Genomic DNA, 24,668 nt, shown 5'->3' on the forward strand with positions numbered 1-24,668 from the left:
GCTTTCTCCTGGGCAGCACCGGCATCTGCTCTAATGCCTTCTCTGATTCTCAACCCCTTTCTGTTTTTGGCCTCTGGGGATTTCCCTTACTTCTTGTGAGTTCAGTTATGCATTTAAAGGGCATATGTTATGTTTATTAGATCTTATCCAGCATTTCTTTGCCTGTAGTGAGAGATTGTTTGCAGACTATATAGTTAATGATAACCTAATGAGGGAAAGAGAAGTTGTTTAGCTGATTCCCAAAAACAAATGTTTGTGATCATCTCACCTTGAGGATACAAGGGAGGAAAAGCACAAAGTGCTTGCATATTGCATTTTTCCAGTAAAGCACAAAGTGCTTGCATATTGCATTTTTCCAGTAAAAGAGGTAAAACTGACATTTTAACTAGCAATAATGTTTGAATATATTTTGGCTAAAACTTCACATTAAATAAAAAATCACTTTGTATAGATCAGCGAAACGTGACCAAAACAATACTTAGATTTATAATCTGACTCTCATGCCAGTTACAGGAAGAATAAAACCAATGAGATAGAAAAGCTTCTGCCTCCTATGATACAGCCTTGTGAGGAAGATTTAGGCAGAAATGTGTCCATTTCGATGGATAGCCGTGGTGTAAACACTATAAGCATCAGCACTTTGGGCATAAACTGTACAATGTGTCTCACAAGAATTAAGTGAGTTAACGTTTATAAAGAATTCAAAACAGTGTCTGGCACGTAGTAAGCACTATGTGAGTGGTTGTTTAATAAAAATAAGGGGTGGAATTACAACCGTATCATTTGGATGGTGTGTCCCTATTTCGCCCCATATAGGAAACATGTCTTCAAGACAAGGACCATATCGTTTGTTTCTGGTACTTAGCACGAAAAGAACGTTCTATGAGGATGAGGAGTAGGTGAATGCACCTTCGTGAGAAGGCTTCCCAGGGCCATGTGTGGTATCGCAACACATCCCTCTCTTCCTGGAGGTCCCCCCATTTTTACTTAACCAGTGTCTGAATCCACTTTCAGGGACCCTGCATGCAGTATATATTCAACAATTATGTGGCGCCTTCCCATCACTATAATGTTCAACAAGGGCCAAAGACATTGGGGAAGACATAGAGATTGAAAACAGGCACATGACAAGATGCTCAACATCACTAATCACCAGGGAAATGCAAGTCAAAACCACAATGAGATACCGCCTCACACCTGTTAGAATGGCTATTATCCAAAAGACAACAAATAACAAGTGTTGGCGAGAATGTGGAGAAAAGAGAACCCTGTGTACTGATGGTGGGAATGTAAATTGGTTCAGCCACTGTGGAAAACAGTATGGAAATTCCTCAACAAAATTAAAAATTGAAGTACCGTATATTCAGCAATTCCACTCCTGGGTATTTTTTTTTTCTTTTTAGGCCACACTGCACGGCCTGTGGGATCTTAGTTCTCCGACCAGGGATTGAACCCAGACCCTCTGGAGTGAAAGTCCTAACCACTGGACTGCCAGGGAATTCCCCACTCCTGGGTATTTATCCTAAGAAAACAAAAATGCTAATTAGAAAAGATATACGTACCCCTATGCTCACTTCAGCATTATTTACTGATACGGTAGCTAAGATATGGAAGCAGCCAAAGTATCCATCAGTAGATGAATGGATAAGGAAAATATATACACACATGTGTGTGTGCATGCACGCGCACGTGTAACGGAATATTACTCAGCCATAAAAAAGAATTAAATCCTGCCGTTTGTAACAACATGAATGGACATAGAGGGTATTACGCTAAGTGAAAGAAGTCAGAAGAGACAAATAGTGCATTTTACCTATATATGTAATCTACAAAACAAAACAAATGAACAAAAAATAAGGAAACAGAAAGAGTTATAAATACAGAGAACAAACAGGTGATTGTCAGAGGGGAGGGCGTGTACAAGGAGGAAAGAAATAGATGAGAGAGATTAAGAAGTACCAACTTCCAGGGGCTTCCCTGCAGGCACAGTGGTTGAGAATCCGCCTGCCAATGCAGGGGACACGGGTTCGATCCCTGGTCCAGGAAGATCCCACATGCCATGGAGCAGCTAAGCCCATGTGCCACAACTACTGAGCCTGCGCTCTAGAGCCCGCAAGCCACAACTACTGAGCCCATGCACCTAGAGCCCATGCTCCGCAACAAGAGAAGCCACTGCAGTGAGAAGCCTGTGCACCGCGACGAAGCGTAGCCCCCGCTTGCTACAACTAGAGAAAGCCCGTGCACAGCAACAGAGACCCAACGCAGCTAAAAATAAACTAAATAAATTTTTTAAAAAAAGAAAAAACAAACAAACTCACTCAAGAGATCAGATTTGTGGTTCCCAGAGGCAGAGGTTGGAGGAAGGGGCAATTGGATGAAGGCAGTCAAAAGGCACAAACTTCCAGGCGTAAGACAAATAAGTACTAGGGATGTAATGTACAACATGGTAAATATAATTCATGCTGTTGTACGTTATATATGAAAGTTGTTAAGAGAGTAAATCCTAAGAGTTCTCCACAAGAAATAGAATTATTTTCTGTTTATTTCATTTTGCATCTATATGAGATGATGTCCACTAAACTTATTGTGATAATCACTTCATGATGTTTCTAAATCAAATCATTATGCTGTACTCCTTAAACTTATACAGTGCTGTATGTCAATTATATCTCAATAAAAGTGGAAGAAAATATAAAGTATACAAGAGGATGTGTATAGGTTAATGCAAATACTGTGCCATTTTGTATAAGGGACTTGAGCATCTGCATATTTTGGTATCCACAAGGGGTCCTGGAACCAATCCCCCTTGGATACCAAGGGATGACTGTACTGCAACTTATAAAATAACAAAGGTAAAATAAATATAACAAAATATTTTAAAATTTCTTTAAAAGGCTCTAACAAAATTTTGGCAATTCACCAACACAAGGATGTTTTTATCATTCATCTAGAAATGCAAGTCAATAGTATATTCGGTTTATTTTGGAATAGCTATCTTTAACTGACAGTCTATGCTCAAATGGCACCAAATTATTAATTTTTAATTAAACATTTTTATTAATTAAATTTGCATGTATGAAAAAAGTAACATACAAGGCAAGTTATATAGTCTCGGGCTTGACTGCTTTCAACAATTACTGAACTCTCTTTTCAAAGAAAATCTTCATATTAATGTATGTTTGTCCATGTAATAGACTGAAGACAGCCACAAATATGGCATTCTCAAAACAACACGTAACTACTAAATGTCATGTTGCAAATTAACTTATTTCCTTAAAATTTCACTAAATAATTCTAAGGAGCACAACAAAATATTAAAAGCTCCCAGGGTTTATCCTAAGAATTAGGCAGTCTTCTTTGATTTTTTCTTCTTTGCTTCTTCCTTTTTCTTTCCTGTTTCATTTACTTGTAATTCAATTTCTTTGGCACTAAACATCTGAAAAGAGAAAAAAATTTAAAAAGCAAATTTCAATTATAGCAATAATTTCTAAATATTTATAATGTGAAGGAACCCAATTATATTTTATAAATTTTTATGTTCTATTTATAACATTATATTTTATAACTTCAAATATATAATGAAATATTTCACAAGGTTCAAAAGCAACATACTTGTAACAATTATGGACAAAACCAGAACTCTATGACATTTCCACTCTCGTGTGCTAATATAGAAAGCTGGGCAAATGCAACATTGCATTACATATCCTATATATGATAACTCTGAAAACATTTTTATGCGAGGCTTATTCTATTCATGAGCAAATAACTCATTACTGAACTCCTATCCCTACCCCACTGTGTGATTCTTAAAAAGGTTTGTCTATTTTATCAGCTCATGGACTAGCCAAAGGCAGGAAAATGATGATTTACACTGTGCTTTGTTTACAGCTACTGAGTAGAGAGCAAAACAGTTTTTATTTTATTTAAATCAATTTTATTTTATTTGAAATCAAAGTTGGGAGCAACTTGCTCCAGATCATATGGTTAAACAAATGTATCTGCTGGAAATTAAACCCAGATCTATCCAATTCCAAAGCACAGGCTCTATTCACTACACAGCCTATTGTGAAATATCATGTGGAAAGATAGTGTAACTTTGGTGCCAGTACACATACCATTCTACCACTCATAAATAAAACTATATGTATATCTGTGTGTGTGTCTCTCCAGGTGTGTACATATCTCTGGACTCAGTGGTTCTGTGTCCCTGTGGTGTTGGCACATCTGTCCCTGAGTCCTTGGCAGCAGGGGTGACAACCTGACCCATTTCCTATCTCCATACTCTGTGCTCAGCACCCTGGTTATTTATGTGGAGCCTTGCAGAGGCAGACCCAACTACCCTGTCCCCATTTCTCTTATTCATTGAAACTTGCTCCTGCACTCTCCTTGCATCCCCATCCATTGGTGTCAAAACAACAATAACAACAACAAAAAAACTGTCAAGAAAACAAGAACAAAAGCAAAAACCACTACTCCACACAGCACTGATTTTAACATTATTTCCCCTTGAAATATTTTCTTTAAAACAAAAGTTATATGTAAAATAATCCTTTTTAGCGCACTTTTCATATAGTTTCCCATGCAAGTGCTTTTGTATACTCTCAGCTAAAGGACAGCTAGTTAGCAAACAGTGTGAAGCTCTACCTAATGAACAATAGTGAAACACATTTCAAATGCTCTTTAGCCAATGAGTCCTCTATCACAATATTTGGAACAATTTATCACAGCATTCTGAATACTTTATTTTGCTGTCTAGCAGTTTTAACACATAATGGCTGACAAAAGGTGTACAAATAATAATGCTAGACTTGCCATAAAGAAATATGGAAAGATTATCACACTAGATATTAAAATGCAAGTCTTACATAAGCTCAAGGCACTCATAAATGAAAAGTAGAGAAAATAGATAAAAACCAGTAGGCAATCAAGAAAGGGTGGGGTTTTTTTTTTGTTGTGTTTTTTTTTTGCGGTACGCGGGCTTCTCACTGCTGTGGCCTCTCCCGTTGCGGAGCACAGGTTCCGGACGCGCAGGCTCAGCAGCCATGGCTCACGGGCCCAGCCGCTCCGCGGCACGCGGGATCCTCCCAGACCGGGACACGAACCCGCGTCCCCTGCATCGGCAGGCGGACTCTCAACCACTGCGCCACCAGGGAAGCCCAAGGGTGGTTTTTTGACATAATGAAGGATAACATTGTGTTAGAAGCCTAGAGGGCCAACAATTATATAAATGGCAGCGGAATGACACTGGCTAGAAGCTAATCTTGATTTCAGAAGATGTAAAGACAGGAAGAGTAACTGTTCTCTATATGGTGCCAGGAATGAATCTTTGTAGGGAATATGCTACACTGACCCTATATAGGACTGACTCAGTAGGGGTTCCTACTTATAAGAACATATACTAAATGAGGTAGGCCTATATATAGATCTCAGCACATCTAGGTCTTCCCAGAGGGCTAGGAATAGATAACTGCTTGTTTAATAAGCATGTACAAATTAGTGACTATTAGGCTACAGAAACAAAACAGAAGTCATCATAGTGTCAGTGGATGCTAATGGATGTTTCAGGCTTATAATAAAAGATTCACAGGTGTCAACAACATATTAAATTTTGTCAAAATACTTTATACTACAGATATTTTTTCCTCTTTGGTTAATGACTTACCTTCAAAGGTTGCTTTCTTCTTATTATAGCAAGTTCAATGTTTTTTCCACCAGATTGGACAACCTAATGTAAAACAAGTGCAATTTTAGAATTACTTCAGGAAAGTCTCTGTTTTAAAAGGCGACTGAATGAGGGGAAAAATCATGCTTTTCTGTATATGCTTTATTAGATCACTTACTTCCAGCAAAGCTCTTATTGCTAACTTGATAGCTTCACTGTCGTTTGCTATAGCATCTTCTGTGTAATTCTTTTCTAGAAATTCTCGGACAGTTTTAGCACTTCGACCTATTGCATTTGCCTTGAAAGATAGAAGATAATTATTAATATCACTGCAATATGAATGAACTTACGGTTACTAAGTGAGGTTTAGAGCTTACTCCAATATTTCTTAGCATAATTACTAAATGAAGATTGTAGGTTCGAAGATTTAGCAAACATTTCAACAGCTCATCTGATTACTATATGAATAATCTGTGGTGATGGCATGCCTGACTTTCAAATATACCAATGCTTTCCTAGCCAGTGCTTTCTATTTCCTTAATGGCTCCCAAGTCCTTAGTAGTCAGAAAAGATTAAAAGAGTTGAAACTCGAAAAGATGTGAAGAGGAAAGGAGACATAACTTTGCAATATGATGAAAAAAGAAGAAAAGAAAAAAAAGGACATCACTGTGAAGAAGAAAGTTGTTTCTGTGGATAGGACTGTGCATCATTTTCTTAGAACTTAGAATATAAGTATACTAATTACTGATTCATTATATCCTTCGACTGTAAGCAGGAAAGGCTGCTTCTGTTCCATGCCCCATTTTTCTTTGTTCTTTAGAAATTTTCATCAAATGAAGGGAAGAGGTAAATGCATTTTCCTGGCTGCATGACTACAAGTAGTATATGGCACGTTCTTTCCATTTAGTCTCAGTATCCAGTACTAGTAATGATAATGATGATGATGACAGTAATTTATATTAACAGAGCCCTTAATGTGCCAGGCACTATGTGAAGCACTTTACATGGATTATCTCATCTTAACCATCACAAAAACAATTAAATAGGAAGTGTTACTACTCTAATTCATAGAGGGTTAAAAGAGCCTTCTCAGCCTCAGCGCTGTCGGCATCCTGGGCTGGATGGCTCTGCCCTTGTGAGGGCTGTCCTGTGCACTGCAGGATGTTTAGCAGCCTTTATCCACTAGATGCCAGCAGCACCTCGGCCTCAGCTGTGACAACCAAATGTGTCTCTAGACATTGCCAAGTGTCCCTTAGATGGGACAAAATCACCCCCATTGTGAACCACTGGCTTAAGTAATCTTGCCCAAGATCATATAGCGGGTAAGTAGAAGATCTGAGCTTTGAAACCAAGTAGACGGAATCACCAATCCAAGCTTTGAACTCTATACCCCATGCTGCCACATGCCCCTTGCTGTGATGTCTCTAGAGAGAGAAAAGAAGCAGCAGAAAGGCCCATCCTTTCACTGAAGGATTCTGGCGCGAAATGGGGGATGTCTCAGTTCCAACTGGTAGGTATTATGATTACTGGAAAGAGATCTCAAAGGAGTCTCTTAGGAAGTGAGAATGAAAACACACCTTTTGTACTACATGAGTATATAGTTCTGCTACTTGACAGAACTTTTTTGATACCTTTATATTTCAGAAGATTAAACTAAATAGCTGTGAAATTTTAAATCAGATTTTGTGGCCTTGAAATTTCATTAAGATCAAAGGTAAAGCCTTCAGCCTGGTATGACTTTGGAGTTTATCACCTTCTAGTTTGTTTTGGTTAACTAATTGGTTGCTGCCCAGAGAGGAAGTACATAAGGTAGTGGTTTGTCCAAAAATCTCACTGAGCCTTTAAAAGTCACCTTGTAAATTCCTGGTGACGTTCCTGTCCACCTCTTCCGATTGCTGATGTCAAAATTCTTTAACTCTTAACCTATTTGACTGGTTTCCTAAAATCTAGCTGCTTCTTGCCACACTCATGCCCCTACCCTCCCTGCAACCCGATCACCCACTCCAGCTCACTTCAACAGACTCTGATGGGTTTGCAGTGTTTTTCCTGCCTGCCTATCCAGATTAATGACGATTTTCTGTGGCAAACAATATGAGCTGCCAACCCCAATGTCCATTCTTCCTTTGTAACAGAACTCTAGGCAATGTGCCTGCTGAAAAATGTCATGTCCTACCCTCTGTTACCAAAAGGTATATACAAGTGGAAGTAACTGGGTGAAACTTCTAGTAATCCTTGCTGCCTGTAATGCAGACATGTTGGCTGGAGGTCTAGTAACTACCTTGAGAGCATGAGAAAAGACTAAGATAATAAAAGAGACAAACACAAGCAACTGCCTATTTCAACCTTCTCATTATGTGGGAGAAATAAATCCTTCTGTGTGAAGAATCATCGCATCTCTGTTGTTAGGAGCCAAGAACAATAACTCACGAATACACCTTTGAGTAGATCCTGTGACATACTGCCTCACTCCCCTTCAGAAATGAAAGCCTTATTCCTACAGTTGCTGGAAGTGCCAATGGCACACAGCCCTCAGCTCTTAACTTTCTTTAAGAGGTGCCTTTGTTAACAAGAGCTGCCTCATCTAAGGTCTTGTACTATCTAGGGTTGGCCCAAGTCCAATGACTGATTGATGAAGAGCTATTAATGTCCAGTCCCCTCACCCCAACTTGGAACAACTTTGAAGAGCTACCCCAGATCCAGGGCTTCCCATGGGATTGATGAGGCCTTTATTGAGATTGCACTGCAGTCCAACTTTTCCCTCAGCCTAATCTGGTTCCCTTCCCTTCAACAAATGCTGATCCCCAAAGCACTTCCTAATATACTTCCTAAAAATGATGGTTAAATGACCTTTAAAATATTTTCCAAAGAATACCAGAGTGGAGAGAGGATCTATGATAAAAGGGTTCCAAATTCAAGTAATCTTGGAGACTACTACTTTAGCTGCTTCTAGAATATTTATAATGCCTTTTAGAAGATGCAGAACGTAACAAAATTTATTAAATTTCTTTAGAAAAACATCTCTCAAAGTTAATTAGCTTTAAAGAGCTTGTTTACATTACACCTATTAACATCAAAAGAAATACACTTTGAGAAACACTGCTCTGAAATATACAACATATTAACTTTGTTCCTGTTTTAAAGTGTTACCTACAACAGCAAAACACTTGGCCTTATAAGCTCTTCACCATCGCTCCATCCAAGCTGTCCTTGCCGAAGTCACCAATGACTTACCTGTTACCAAATTAAATCATTTCATGTCCTCTTCTTACTTGATCCATCAGTGGCACTGACTCAGCTGATCAACTCTTCTTACAATACTGTTTTCACTTAGGATCCAGGATATTGCTTTCTGGGTTCTCCTCCTTTACAGAATAGACTGGATCTATCCCCACCTTTCACTGGCCACTGCCCCTGATCTAAATCTGGTCTTGCCTGAATTATTATTAAGAGTCCCCTAACTTGTTTGCCTGCTTCTACCCTACAATCTGTTCTCAATAAAAGAGATACTTTTAGGGTTTCCCTGGTGGCGCAGTGGTTGAGAGTCTGCTTGCGGATGCAGGGGACACGGGTTCGTGCCCCGGTCTGGGAGGTTCCCACATGCTGTGGAGCAGCTGGGCCCGTGAGCCATGGCCACTGAGCCTGCGCGTCCGGAGCCTGTGCTCCACAACGGGAGAGGCCACGACAGTGAGAGGCCCGTGTACCGCCAAAAAAAAAAAGAAACAGAGATACTTTTAAAATATAAATCAGATCATGTTACTCTAATAAGCAAAAATCTCTAGTATCTATTTCACATGTCCTCTATGTGTACCCTGTAAGACTACAGCCTAGTACTGCAGTGTTGTCATCTCATGGTACCAGAGCTGTGTTCTCAAGTCCTCTATACCATCCTGTCAGGCTACGTGGTATAGTAGGTCAGAGTAAAAAAACAAAACATAGAAACAAACAAACAAAAAAACTTGATCTTATGTTTAAAGTGCCATAGCGCGCCCCCCCAGAAATAAAAATAAAACCGGAAGATTTTACTCCACCTTTAAAGACTGAATATCAGAATTTATATAAAATGTATAGAGAATCCTTTGGCCTAGGGAAGTAGCATGAAGTAGTGGACAGAATACTGGACTAACAAGCAGAAGACCCTGAGTTCTAATTCCAGTTTTGCTATTAACTAGTGAACTTAAAAAAAAAAAAATCACTTAACTCCTGAGTCTTACCAAATACGTAAAATTAAAGTTTTCAAGACTTTTTTGTTATTGATGATTCAACCAAAATCTTATAAGAAAGTACAACATGTAAAATCAGTAAAGTGATGATAACGGGGTGTAGGTGTGTGTGTGCACATGCTCACGCTGTTCACACCCTCCCCACCTCCACCACGTGGCCTTGCAGTACCACAGCAGCAGTTTCAGACCTGAGTGATAAATGAAATCCCCAACAATTAAAAAAATTTCCATAATTTTCCTGACTGACCTTGAAGTGAAATAAAAATGCTTCTCTATATAACCCCCAGGGAGCAACCAAATTAAAATAGAAAATTATGTAAACTTGGAAATTGTTATGATACTGAAATTAAAGGTCAGGATGTAATGATAAATGTAAACAGAAGATGGCAGACTTCAAAATATTTAAAGAAAGATTGAGTGTAATAATTTGTTTTGTTTAGGGCATAGATTTGGGAGGCACATGAAATCTAGTACCTGTAAAAGATTTCTAGCCGGCAGAAAAAAAGTCTGGCATTTGCATCAGGTAAATTCATAGTTTCTGGTTACCAATTAGATTGTCCAGATAGCTTTTTAAGATGTGCAGTTAATAACGCAAGTATTCAGATCTTTGTGGCAAGAATATAATCCACTGTTTTACTGGCCTGGTTAACTCATAACCGTCTTATGAGTATGGTCAGCTAAAATCAAATCCTTTAGTTAATACAGGTTTAAAGACCAAGGCAGTATTTCCCATGAATTTATTTGGCCCTTAATAACAGTAAAATAAGCTCTTTATAAAATTATTTAAAGCCTGAGTGTTTAAACTCTTAATAAAGTCAAAATCACTTAGACTCTATAATATATAGTCTTATTCTTATATATGAGAATATACAAAAATTCACTTCTGCAAGCTGTCACTAGTTTCCCTAAGCCCTAGACTTTTGTATTAGATTTGAGTTTACCATTAAACAAAGTTAGCAGTTGGGTACTAAAACAAGAGTAACAACTTATCTGGAAAACAAACTATGTTCCAGGAATTATGTGGATACAACTGCCAGGTACTGACACATAGGTATAGATTCATAGTTTGGGGTGCTTTGACTCTCCTAGAATAGAGGATATATTAAAGATTTCACCATGAGATTTAAAAGCTCATTTAATTCTTTACTGAAAACAAAAAGACTATTTCTACTCAAAGCAAGCATCCTACTAATATGGAGGAATGAATGATGAAAAGAAACTGGGTATTTATCTTACTTTGCCATTTATATACATTTTGGTTTGTCACATTTTTCAAAAGTAAAGATCCTGTGATTAATAAACCAAAGTGTTTCTTTATCCATCAAAAACCATCATAGTTTCTGCCTAGCTAAATTGTTACATAAAGTTTATACTACCATCAATATTTTAGTACAACATAATTTGTTGTCATGTCCCTGAAAGAGATAAAGCACCTACTCAAATTCTAAAATACATTAACAAATTCATGACTCACCTTCCAAGCATGATAAGTACCAGAGGGATCAGTCTGATATAATCTTGAGATACCATCATTGTCAAAACCTACAATTAAGGCAGAAATACCAAAAGGTCTTCGTCCATTGCTTTGAGTATATTTCTGAAAAATAAAATGTTTTCATGACTACTTTCTATATGAGGCCTTTTAAAGAAAGGACAACACTATTACTTATCAAATAACAAATTCCAATAGTAAAGTATTCCTGATAATATGATCTTTATTAATTCCTATTGTGTATAACTTCAAGATCCTCTTCCTTTTTTTGTACTAACCACAATCCATGATGAAAATTTTGAGAAATAAATGTACACGATATGTAAAATAAAATCGTAAGTTTCTTATGTATGGTCTTAAATTTGTTTTCTCGTTGCCTTATGTAAGTTTGGTAACATAACTAGACTTTAAGGTTTTTTCTTACTTCAGAGAACTGTGCATGTCATACCATTTTCGTTCCCAATAAAGCTGATTTCAATGAGCTGTGCTTTGGAAGCATGTCCTTGGTTTACTTTGAGGGACACTTTGTTATTATCAAGTATTCTTACTTGATACTATTAGTATCAGGTATATTCTGTTCACTATACCAAGTTATCTCTATATAAAAACCCAACTAAGACACTTCTTTCAGTACCAAGACAAGGAACCTCTGTTTCTCTTGAAGAAAAAATAAGTTTTTTCCTGACTGACAGTGGGGCACTGGAAACCAATGGTATTTCTTTTTACTTTAGTGCCAGGAACTTTCTGAATTTGTGCTCTAGGGAGTGGAATTCACACTAATTCTGAGACTGGCATCCACAGAAGTTGTGCAGAGAGGCAGCCCTGGCAGAAAACTCAGGACTACATTTGTAGGCAACTGTAGGAACTGTATGTAACTCTGTGGCTTGAGATAGCTTTATACTAGCTTTCTTCTTGGACTTGTCTACATATCTGTTTTTAAATTTTAATTGTATTATATCTATATTTATAGGCCACTTTAAGTTTCGGGGTTTTTTGGGGTTTTTTTTTGGCTTCATGGCTTGTGGGATCTTAGTTCCCAGACCAGGTATTGAACCCGGGCCCCCTGCAGTGGAAGCATGGAGTCCTAACCACTGGACAGCCAGGGAATCCCAAACCACTTTAAATTTTGAATGCAAATAGTGAGTTAAAACATAAACTCTTCTTTTTAATAACATACTTTTATTTTTTATAAATTTATTTATTTTTATTTTTGGCTGCGTTGGGTCTTCGTTGATGCACGGTCTTTCTCTAGCTGTGGTGAGCAGTGGCTACTCTTCGTTGCGGTGCATGGGCTTCTCATTACGGTGGCCTTTCTTGTTGCGGAGCACAGGCTCTAGGCACGTGGGCTTTAGTAGTTGTGGCACGCAGGCTCAGTAGATGTGGCTCACGGACTCTAGAGCACAGGCTCAGTAGTTGTGGCGCATGGGCTTAGTTGCTCGGCAGCATGTGGGATCTTCCCGGATGAGGGATCGAACCCATGTCCCCTGCACTGGCAGGCGGATTCTTAACCACTGCACCACCAGGGAAGTCCACAATATAAACTCTTAAAGAATAGGGTTTGTCTTTTTTCTCTGTATTTCCTAATGTTCCTAGTTCACACCTAGGTATGAAGTAGATGTTTTGTAAATATACTTTAGAGGAGAGAAACTTTTACCTTATTTGCTTAATTAACCACTTTTTTTGTTTTGTTTTGTATTGGCTGCACCGTGCTGCATGTGGGAACTTAGTTCCCCCACCAAGGATCAAACCCGCGCCCCCTGCACTGGAAGCGTGGAGTCGTAACCACTGGACCTCAAGGGAAGTCCTAATCAACCACTTTTTAATGAAACAGTAACATATGCACAACTTAAAATAATTTAAAAGAACAAAAGGTGTACATGGGGATAACTCTTTTGTCCCACAGCCTCAGCCTCCTCCTCAGTAGCAACCCCACTGTTACAGATTCACAATGTATATTTCTATAAATGTTCCATGCATAATAGCTTTTGTATTTCCAAAAGAAAACCTAAAATCCACATTTGAGAACCTTGTATATACAATGTTCCACACCTTGTTTTTTGGTGAGTACCTTTTAACTACTGAGAAATCAAAGCAAAGAAAAAAGAAAAACAGAACAATATAAAAATGTTGTACTTTCTTGAAACATGAATTAAATTAAAAAAACATATATGTAATCTAAAACTTTAATATCTAGAATATATAGAACCTATTAAAAAATCTCTGTGTAGACAAATGGTAAAATCCATGCCAGGAAGTATTCTAAATGCATTAAAATGTACTAAATCATTTAATCCATACTGCAATTCAACAAACATTATTGTAACATTCATTTTATAAATAAGAAAATTGAGGCAAAACAGGCTAAATAGTTTTCCCAAGGCATTAACTAGGAAGTAGCAAAGCCAGCATTTAAATCCCAAAATTCTGGCTCCTGGGAGTACATTCTTAACTACTAGAGTGCCTGTCAAAAGGAAAGATAGTTTACACTGGGAGAAATGAAAATAGCATACCAAGATGTGGAAAAAAATTGACCTTACTACTAATTATAAAATACAAATTAAAACAACTATTACAGTACTATGTTATACTTATTTGCAAAATAAAAGAAAAATGAAAAACCCAATGCTGATGATTCTTCAGGGATGTATTTATGCATTGCTAGTTGTACAATAAAAATTTGTTCAATCTTTTTAGAAAGCAATTTAGCTACGTATAACAAGAGTCTTAAAACTAATTACAATCTCTAATCTAGTAATTCCATACTGAAAATTAATTTAACAATATAATTCAAAAAAGAAAAACAAAAGCTGTGACAAAGATAGAGTAATGTTATTAAAGCAGCAAATAGAGAGACAGAGAGAAAGGCAGAGAGAGAGAGAGAGAGAGAAAAGGAGAAAAGGAAAGAAACTGGAAACAACCTAAATAATTACCAGATAGCAACTAGAAACAGTACTATATAGTTCGTAAGGATGGTAATTATAAGGAGATGTTGCCATATTTAAAGAACAAAGAAAATGATAATAAATGAAACAATACTTGTATACATCATGATTATACTAAATGTCAAATCATGTTTCTACACATGGACTCAGAAGAAGTCATATCTAAACCTGATCAGTTGTGTTTAGCTTTGTAGGTGAAACAATCATGGGTATTTCTTTGGAAAACTTTAAAACATGTGTTTTACTGCTACATCTCTGATGTAGAAATCTGTACAATTGTAGAAATCTCCTTAAAAGGTTACTCATTTTTTAAAATTTAATATAATTCTCAGAATTGACATTGATTGAGATTTCTGATATCAAATCAATCCACTCCACTGGAATAAGGATGTGAGTTTGAAGTTAAGTGTGAGAAATAATAAGGAATTTAGCATGTTTTAATAGACTAAATGGTTGGAGTGACTGTAGTATTCCCATGACAGGACCCATAAAGATGGAAAAGAAGAAAACTTGAAGAAATCTGTTGGAATACTGGCTTACCTGCTTTAAGGTTGCTATGAAGCGAGTTATATATTCTACAGTGACTGGGTCCTCAACTGTAAGCTTATGACTCTGGCACTCCACACGAGCTCTGCTTATTACTACTCTTGCATCAGCAGTCAGTCCTATAAAAGTAGTCGATACATTAGAAAAAAAGGATGACATTTTTTTCTTGTCCAAAGGGTTTTGGCCACCATGATATTTTTCTTGTAACATCCTTTGTTTTTTCCAATATATGTTCTTTTTGTGTGTGTGTGGTACGTGGGCCTCTCACTGTTGTGGCCTCTCCCGTTGCGGAGCACAGGCTCCGGACGCGCAGGCTCAGCGGCCATGGCTCACGGGCCCAGCCGCTCCGCGGCACGGGGCACGAACCCGCGTCCCCTGCATCGGCAGGCGGACTCTCAACCACTGTGCCACCAGGGAAGCCCTCCAATATATGTTCTTAATAAAGGATTTATAAAATAGACTATAACTCATCCTAAATTAGTTTCCTTCATTTGATCCATTCTTTTTTTTTTTTTTTTTTTGCGGTACGCGGGCCTCTCACTGTTGCGGCCTCTCCCGTTGCGGAGCACAGGCTCTGGACGCGCAGGCTCAGTGGCCATGGCTCACGGGCCCAGGCGCTCCGCGGCATGTGGGATCTTCCCGAACCGGGGCACGAACCCATGTCCCCTGCATCGGCAGGCGGACTCTCAACCACTGCGCCACCAGGGAAGCCCTGATCCATTCTTATTTACTTTTTAAAGAAAATTGTTTTAAAGAATAATGTTTAAACACTAATGTTAAGTCAGCTATTTCCCAAATATCAAAACGGTTTAATTCACAGGACAGTAAGTCCCCTACATACGAACGAGTTCTGTTCCGAAAGTGCATTCATAAGTCCAATTTGTTCCTAAGTCCAACAAAGTTAGCCTAGGTACCCAACGAACACAATTGGCTACATAGTACTGTACTGTAATAGGTTTATAATACTTTTCACACAAATAATACATAAAAAACACTAAAAATAAAGAAAACATTTTTAATCTTACAGTCCAGTACCTTGAAAAGTACAGTAGTCCAGTACAACAGCTGGCATACAGGGGCTGCCATCGAGTGAACAGGCAAGAAGAGTTACTGAGTGGAGGAGGGAGAGGAGGTGGGAGATGGTAGAGCTGAAGGATCGTCAGCAATAGGAGATGGAGGGCAAGCTGCAGTTTCACTCATGCCTGACGTTGATGGCACAGGTTCTGGTTCCTTGCTGGGTTCAATTTTATCTACATGCTTGAAAAAACGATCCAGTGATGTCTGGGTAGTAGCTTTTTTTTTCTCGTCATAGATGACACGGTAGCACTGGACTGCATTCTGAATGGCTGCTGCAACCTTCGTGTACCATTCTATGTTCGGGTCCTGTCCTCAAAAACTAACAGCGCCTTGTCAAATAAAGAAAATCCCCTTGTCATTTCCTGCGTTGAGAATCTCTTCAGTTCTTCAGCAGTACCAGCTACATCACTGCTGCTTTTACCCTTGCTTCCAGATATCCTGGGCTTGAAATAAAGACACTGTACTACTGTACTCTATACAGTCCTGTACAGTATATAAAAGCACAACCACTTGTAGAGGATGCACGCACATGACAATGTACGCCAGACACGTGAACTAACTTATGTGATTGGACATGTGAAGACCCGTTTGTATCTTTGAAAGTTCTCAACTCGAAGGTTCATATGTAGGGGACTTACTGTAGCTGGTTTGATTATTAGGTTTTAAAACTTTTTTGAGAAGGTATCAGTGGCAGATTGTTCAAAGGTTGATGGTCTATCCTAATTCCAGAACCAAAATACTTATTACCTAAACCATGAAGTAAGCTGGATTTCTTCTTATGAAAACAATGAGTATTACTTCATTAACAAACAGAATTCAATCTGCATTCAGTATAACTGTGACATGTCACTTCTCAGCTTTTTGTCTAAGATTAGGGGTTTGAAAATCAGGAATGTTAAAACAGAAAAAGAAGAGAATTCCCTGGTGGTCCAGTGGTTAGGACTCTGTGCTTCCACTGCCGATGGCCCGGGTTCAATCCCTGGTTGGGGAACTAAGATCCCACAAACCATGTGGCCGAGAAAGAGAAAGAAAGAAAAAAAAAACTTCATCTTGCTTTTGTCATACCAAAACATCATGTGATGAATTCTCAACACTTCTAATAAGGAGATAGAAGGTGTTCCTATCAAAAGAAAAACAAACTGACCAAAAACTTAAAATGGATTCTAATAATTACAAACATTTCTACGAAAAACTTTTTTGGCATTTGACATTTCCATCACCATTTTCTTTCTTTCTCCACTCTCTTAATATCATATTGCCCCAAAAATTCTTTCACAAAATCTCTGAAACAGCCGTTTCCCACATAACCATCAGTCTTCTGCAGTCGCAGACTCTTGTTTCCCTTCCACACCACTTCAAAACGTGTTTCTACAAACCTGGAAGAACTGTCAGCTCCTGAAGATACTTAACAGTAACCAACAATGAAGACGTTGTCAGAATATGCCGCTGTTAAGAACACTCTAACATTCATGAGTAGGGTGTGAATTATAATCAGATACTCAGTTAAAGAAGAGAAACTGATTCTCTTCTCTTTGCAAAGGTTATCTGAGAGAAAGAAATGGGAACAGATTGACTTATCCTACCCTATAGACTAAAAGCTTCACTCAACTTAAAAATACGATCAGAAAGGAGATTTTGAAGTACAGTTTTCCCCTTTACATTGTAAATATGGTCCAAAACTACAGAAAAATAAAAGTATCATACTTAGAAAGTAGTAATGTAACTACTTCAAGGAAAAAAATAAGTGATAAATTTGTCAAACCATACGAGTAACATAGTTGTGTATATGTGTCTGATTTTAACATAAGAACTAGCAATTATACAAATCAATACTAAATGGCTAGGAAAAAGAGAACCACTTCTATTTAAAGATACATTGAAAATTGCAATTTCACTTTCTTTATAAATAGGCAACCTATAGAAGAAATGAGTCCTCAGTCTGTTGCTTTTAAATTTATACAACTTTAACTTGAAAATACTATCACAGTGTTGGTCTTTTCAAAGAACCAAATCTTGGGTCCATTGCTTTTTCTCTATTGTTTTTCTATTCTCTATTTTACATATCTCTGCTCTAATCTTTATTATTTCCTTCCTTCTGCTGGCTTTGGGTTTATAGTTTGTTCTTCTTTTACTAGTTCTTAATGTAAAGTTAGATTGCTAAATTGAAATCTTTCCTTTTTTTTTTTTTTTTGCGGTACGCGGGCCTCTCACTGTTGTGGCCTCTCCCATTGCAGAGCACAGGCTCTGGACGCACAGGCTCAGTGGCCATGGCTCACGGGCCCAGCCGCTCCGCAGCATGTGGGATCCTCCCGGACCAGGGCACAAACCCGTGTCCCCTGCATCAGCAGGCGGACCCTCAACCACTGCGCCACCAGGGAAGCCCTCTTTTTTTTAATGTAAGCATTTATAGCTATAAATTTTCCTCTTAGCAATCCTTTGGCTGCATCCCGTAAGTTTTGTATGTTGTGTTTTCATTTTCATTTGTCTCAAGATATTCTCTGATTTCTCTTGTGATTTCTTCTTTGATTCATGGGGTTTTTTTAGGTGTACTCTTTAATTTCCACATATTGTGGATTTTTCCATTTTTCTTCTGCTCTTGATTTCTAGTTTTATTCAATTTTGGTCAGAAAAAATACTTTGTATGATTTTAACCTTTTAAAATGTATTAAGACTTGTTCTGTGGCAAAATGATTCCTTTTATAAGATAGTAAGGTAAAAGCTATTTTTTGCTCAATAAAGTTTTTAAACTTCAATACAAAATTTTGGTTTTGAAAAAAAACAATTAGAAAAGGAGCAAAAAGAAAAAAAAAAGACAAGAAACATGTCTTGTTTGCTATACAGTGGCAAATAAACACATGAAAATATGTTCAACATCATTAGCTATGAGGCAAATGCAAATTAAATCCAACAAGAGATTTCACGACACACCTACACAAATGTCTAAAATAAAAAATAGTAACAACACAAATGCTAATGAGGATGCAGAGAAAATGAATTATTCATACAATGTGAGCAAGAATGCAAGATAGTACAGCCTCTCTGGAAAACAATTTGGCGGTCTTTTATTAAACTAAACATGCATTATTATATGACCCAGCAACTGTGCTCAAGCATTTATCCCAGAAAAATGAAAACGCAAAAGACTGTACACGAATGTTCACACCAGCTTTATTTGTAATAGGCAAAAATTGGAAATAATCCAAATGTCCTTTAATTGGTGAGTTGTTAGCAAAGTGTGGTATATCCCGTACCATGGAATACTATTCGGCAATAAAAAGCAATGGAGTAATGACGTATGCAATAACTTGGATGAACTGCAAGGGAATTATGCTGAACAAGAAAAGCCAATATGAAAAGGTTATATACCACGTGATTTTATTCATACAACATTCTCATGCAAAATTACACAGATAGAGAATAGATTAGTAGTTGCCAGATGTCAGACACAAGAAGGAGGAATAGCATGATGTAGCCCTGTGATGACCAAAGAGTTGTATATCTTGATTTTGGTGATGGCTACATGAATGTACGCATGTTAAATCTATTAAACCTACACACACACACACACACACACACACACACACACAAATGCACACAGAGCTGGTGAAATCTGGATAAGCTCTGTGGCTTGTACCAATGTCAATTTACTGGTTTTTAAAGATGTTACCTTTGGAGGAAACTGGGTAAAGGGGACTTCCCTGTGTTGTTTTGTAACTTCCTAAGTATAATTATTTCAAAGTAAAAAGTTTAAAAAGAAAACAGCTACCTAAAGTTATAATTAAGGTAATATATTTCTTTCAACATTTATGTTTTATTAAAGCTCATTATCAGAAATGCTGGTTTAGAGTTGTGATTTCCCAAAAAATATAAGGCATACTGTTTATGTTTAATAAGAAATGGAGTTTAGCTCTATATGTTGTATAAATATTGCATAACAGCTACAGAGGGGCCAACTGTTAGCCTACTACACCAAGATACTCTATCATTACTGTAGGTCCCTAAGTACCTGCAAAAGCCATGCAGACATGGTCATCAAGGGCACAAATTTTCCTCACAATTCTTTCATCTTGAAGCTTGGCAACAGATTTTTTTTCGACCCCAAGCACAACTATATCAGTACCTCGAATTCCAACCTGTTGAGTCATTAAAGAAACATAACGAGTTGTCAGTTTTAACACTAAAATCAAAGTATTCTAACATATGACTTATGGAGAAAGGCTTTTCCTTAACCTTCAATAAAAATGAGAAAAGGAGACTTCTAAGAAAATAGATGCATAGGTATAGGCTTACTTGAAGTTCATTTCCCAAACTCAAAGCAAAGACAAATAGGTATAAACTAGAAGAATATACCACCAATGCTGAAACTACGTGAGTGTCCTAATCTCATACAGTACACCTAAAGAAGTACTATCTCAATAAAGAAAAAAATTAACCCAAATGAAAGAAGATGCTGGAAATACATGTGAATTCCTTATAGAATGGGTAGTACCAGTGCTGGTGGTAGGAGAAGTAGTATAGAAAGTCAAGTAGAAAAAATCCTGAAAGCTCTCCCATGAATCTCACAATTTGGAGGGATAAGGAATAGGGGCCATAAGTAGCCAAGAGAAAGACCAAATGCCCTCACGCTACATCAGTGATAAGGAAAACCTCAATGCAAACATGAATATAACAAGAAGAATCACTATTGCTCCACTCTCCAGTCCTTCACTTGGGAAGGAAGTGGGAAAAAGTTTAAAGAATAATGTATAAGAGTAGTAGCTCTCAGATAGGGACTTCTGGGAAACATGACCCTTTTCTCAGGGGTTCAAGAGTAATCTATGAGAATTTTAATTCTGTATTACAATGGTAATGTAAATATTTTGAGAGGCATTTGTGTTTTATGATTGCCTTGTGACCAAATGTGGTATTAGTACTGTTTTATACAATATAATTATGCAAAAGGTGTGCTTGAATTAGTATTATTGAAGTAAAAATATAGAACAAGTTAAATATATAGAAGTAGATCTGAGACTACATCTTCCAGTTAAGTAAAACACAGACAATTTATCAAGGCTTTTGCTTTTATTGTTCCCTTACTTCAAGTCTGTCCGTTTATCCAATAGTCCTTCTCTTACCATTCTATCCAACATCAGCTACCCTCCCCCCCACATCCCACCCTCACCTAATACACACATGTCGAACTTTATACCCTACAGGGAATATGCCTTTCTACCAAGCCATGGGACATTATAACACTTTAACATATATTAGGACTCAAAAAAAATCTCAATGTTTTCCCAAAATTGAAATAAATCCAATTCAATTCATTGGTCACAAGAGAACAAAATATGTAGCTCTCACCTAAATAATTTTTGACTTGATAAAGTGATTAAAACTGTCAAAACAGACTATTTAGAAAATGTTTATAATGAAAATCCTAATAGTAAAGTCTTCTGTGGATGAAATTAAGCTCAGAAGAAAATTCATAATCTCACTTTATAAAATCAAGTAAAAACTAAGAATTCATTCAAGAAGATCAAAAAGGAATAAAAATACTTAAGCTAAACTTAAGAGGCGAAGTAAGGCAAAAGCAGAAATTAATGGTTAGGGAGAAAACAATACAATTGATAAATAATACTAAGATGTAAAAAAAATTTTTTTTTTTTTTTGGCAGCACTGAGCAGCTTGCAGGATCTCAGTTCCCTGACCAGGGATTGAACCTGGACCACGGCAGTGAAAGAGCTGAATCCTAACCACTAGACCACCAGCGGACTCCTCAAGATATGTTTTTTTAAAAAAATAATTAAAAGCAGTATTACAGTTAATATAGCCAAGAGGAGGAAAGGATAAAATAAATATATGCACATGTGAAAAAGTAGGAATTTAAAAATTCTAAGTTAATAAATTTGAAAACCTGACTGAAAAAAGATGACAGATTAGAAAAATTAAAAGTTGCTCATACTTACTCAAGAAAAGATAGAAGTCTCACTCTCACTAACCAACATGGGATAATTTCAGGAAAGAACTATTTCTCAAAAGCAAGTGTCAGACCTAGAAGGTTCATGGATAAATTCTTTCTAATCTTCTGTTGTAGGTACTTCCTATGCTATTTAAATTATTCTATGGTGCAGATCAAAATTGAAATATTCTTAATGCTTTTAAAAAATTATTTTGATTGATTGATTTTTGGCTGCGTTGGGTCTTCGTTGCTGTGCGCAGGCTTTCTCTAGTTGCGGCGAGCAGGGGCTACACTTCATTGTGGTGTGTGGGCTTCTTATTGCTGTGGCTTCTTTTGTTCCGGAGCACGGGCTCTAGGCGCCCGGGCTTCAGCAGTTGGAGCACATGAGCTCATTATTTGTGGCGCACGGGCTTAGTTGCTCCGCAGCATGTGGGATCTTCCTGGACCAGGGATCGAACCCGTGTCCCCTGCATTGTCAGGTGGATTCTTAACCACTGTGCCACCAGGGAAGTCCCCCTAATACTTTTAGGGAAAGCTACATAACAATGTTAAAATCTGGCAAAAAGTACTAATGATTTTCACTTAGGAAACCTGATGCCCATTCAAAATGATATTCATAAATAGAATCTAGAGGTACAGAAAAATAACAATATACCATAAATAGTATGGTTCATTCCAGGAGTTTTAGGAACATCAATAAAAGTAAATCTTTTAATATAAATGTTACACTGGGTAAGTGGAGATCTGTTATTTTTGGCCTTCTGATGAGAACAGAACTTCAATTGTTCTTGAAAAAATACTGAGTCTTTAGGTGGGGCTATAATGTAACCCAGCCTAGCCAAATGATAAATCCTTAAAGTTTTACTGGAAGTGTTTGGAAGATAAGATAATTCCTTCTGCTGTACCTAGAGCTGGCAGCCTGAAGCCTAGGGCTCTCTGGGAGCCACCACGTAGAGATGTTATGTCTGAGGGTGAAAGTAACAGGGAGAGGAAGTAAGAGACAGAAGGGGAGAGAGAAGGAGAGAAAGGGAGGAAGAGACACACCAGTTCTGCTGACATCGTTTGATACCCTAGCAGCCATATAGTTGAACCTGAAAGCAAGGTTTACCGCTGCTCCCTTTGGATACTTGACTCAATAGATTTATTTTTTTTGCTTAAATTAATTTGATTTGAATTTCTGATACTGGCAACTGAAATAGTACAAACTAAAACAATCAAATAGTAAAAATAAAAAGTAAACGATAAAACTACAAAGACGTGATAAAATTCAACATCCATACCTAAATTAAAAATAACACTAGAAAAGCAGGAAGAAGATTATTTGTGAAAACTATTTCAAAGCTTGTTAAAAGTATCACAAACCAGCAGCCAGTTTCGTCTCAGAATATGAATCACCGTCCATTCAACTGTTCAAGCCAAAAATCTGGTTGACATCCTTTATCATTCCTTCTTCCACACTATCCATTTCCAATCAATCACCAAGTTTCTGTCCATTTTACCTGCAAAAGCTATCCACTTCTTCCTATCACCACTCTAGTAAAAGCAACCATCATTTCTTGCCTGGACTACATACTACTGCATATCCTAATAGGTTTTCCAGTTTCTTCTCTTGTTCCCCACCTTCCTCCTTCCAGCCTCACCCTTCACTGTACCCCCATCTAGTCTCCACAAAGCAGCCAGCATGAGCATTTAAAAACATCAACAAGGTCAGATTACTCCCCAGTTGAATATCCTTCCGCTGCCCTTAGAAACTTTTTTCAAACTCCTTAGTCTTGCCAATAGAGCTGGGCATGATCTGACCCCTGCCTACTTCTACAATAGTATGTAATGGTTGTTAACCAAGCACCAGCTACACTACCTTCTTTCAAGACTTCTCAAACACAATTCTGTTTCCCTCCTCTGAGCCTTCACATGTGGTATTCCCACTGTCTGGAATGCTTCTCCCCTTATTTCAGGTCTCAATTTAAATCTCACCTCAAGGAGTCCTTCTGTATTATTCTCTAAACAACGTATCTGTTCGTGCAATCAACACATATATAATTATTTATTCATTATACTTACCTCTCCAAATCGTTAAATCTATGAGGGCCAAAAAACCAATCAGGCAAATCTAGATGGGGGATACTACTGAACAATTAATCCAGTCTCTTCAAAAAGTCCAAGGCGGGCTTCCCTGGTGGTGCAGTGGTTGAGAGTCCGCCTGCCAATGCAGGGGACACGGGTTCATGCCCCGGTCCGGGAAGATCCCACATGCCACGGAGCAGCTAGGCCTGTGAGCCATGGCTGCTAAGCCTGCATGTCTGGAGCCTGTGCTCCACAACGGGAGAGGCCACAACAGTGAGAGACCCGTGTACCACAAAAAAAAAAAAAAGTCCAAGGCAGGAAAATAAAGGGGGATGCTGTTCAAGAATAAAAGAGATATCTAACAGCTTACTGCAATGCCTGGATTTTAGATTCAGACTCAAACAAAAGAGCTATAAAAAGATATTTTGTAAGCAATAAGGAAAATTAGAATGTAGACTATTACAAAATATTAAGGAGTTTTTGTTAATTTCATTGGGAGTGATCATGGTTTTAAAAAAACATCTTTTTTGGGACTTCCGTGGTGGTCCAGTGGGTAGGACTCCATGCTCCCAATGCAGGGGGCCCAGGTTCGATCCCTGGCTGGGGAACTAGATCCTGCATGTGTGCCACAACAAAGAGTTCGCATGCCACAATGAAGAGCTCGCATGCCACAACTAATAAGTCCGCGTGCTGCTACTAAGGAGTCCACGTGCTGCGACTAAAG

General features: G+C 37.8%; 1 protein-coding gene across 1 annotated transcript in view; it reads right to left on the reverse strand.

Moving 5' to 3' along the window:
- Window positions 1-2,954: 2,954 nt before the first annotated feature.
- PSMA8 (proteasome subunit alpha 8) overlaps window positions 2,955-24,668 on the reverse strand; it is a 31,163-nt gene continuing 9,449 nt past the window's right edge. The window contains exons 2-7 of the mRNA XM_029216801.1: window positions 19,949-20,075; window positions 14,860-14,984; window positions 11,360-11,482; window positions 5,844-5,963; window positions 5,666-5,728; window positions 2,955-3,436 (exon numbers count right to left, since the gene is read on the reverse strand). Coding sequence (XP_029072634.1) covers window positions 3,344-3,436; window positions 5,666-5,728; window positions 5,844-5,963; window positions 11,360-11,482; window positions 14,860-14,984; window positions 19,949-20,075 — 651 coding nt within the window. The 3' untranslated portion in view covers window positions 2,955-3,343. The remainder of the gene's footprint in view (window positions 3,437-5,665; window positions 5,729-5,843; window positions 5,964-11,359; window positions 11,483-14,859; window positions 14,985-19,948; window positions 20,076-24,668) is intronic.

This window comes from Monodon monoceros, unplaced genomic scaffold, assembly GCF_005190385.1.
Source record: "Monodon monoceros isolate NGI ecotype Baffin Bay Population unplaced genomic scaffold, NGI_Narwhal_1 Super_Scaffold_1, whole genome shotgun sequence".
NCBI classification, from domain to species: domain Eukaryota; kingdom Metazoa; phylum Chordata; class Mammalia; order Artiodactyla; family Monodontidae; genus Monodon; species Monodon monoceros.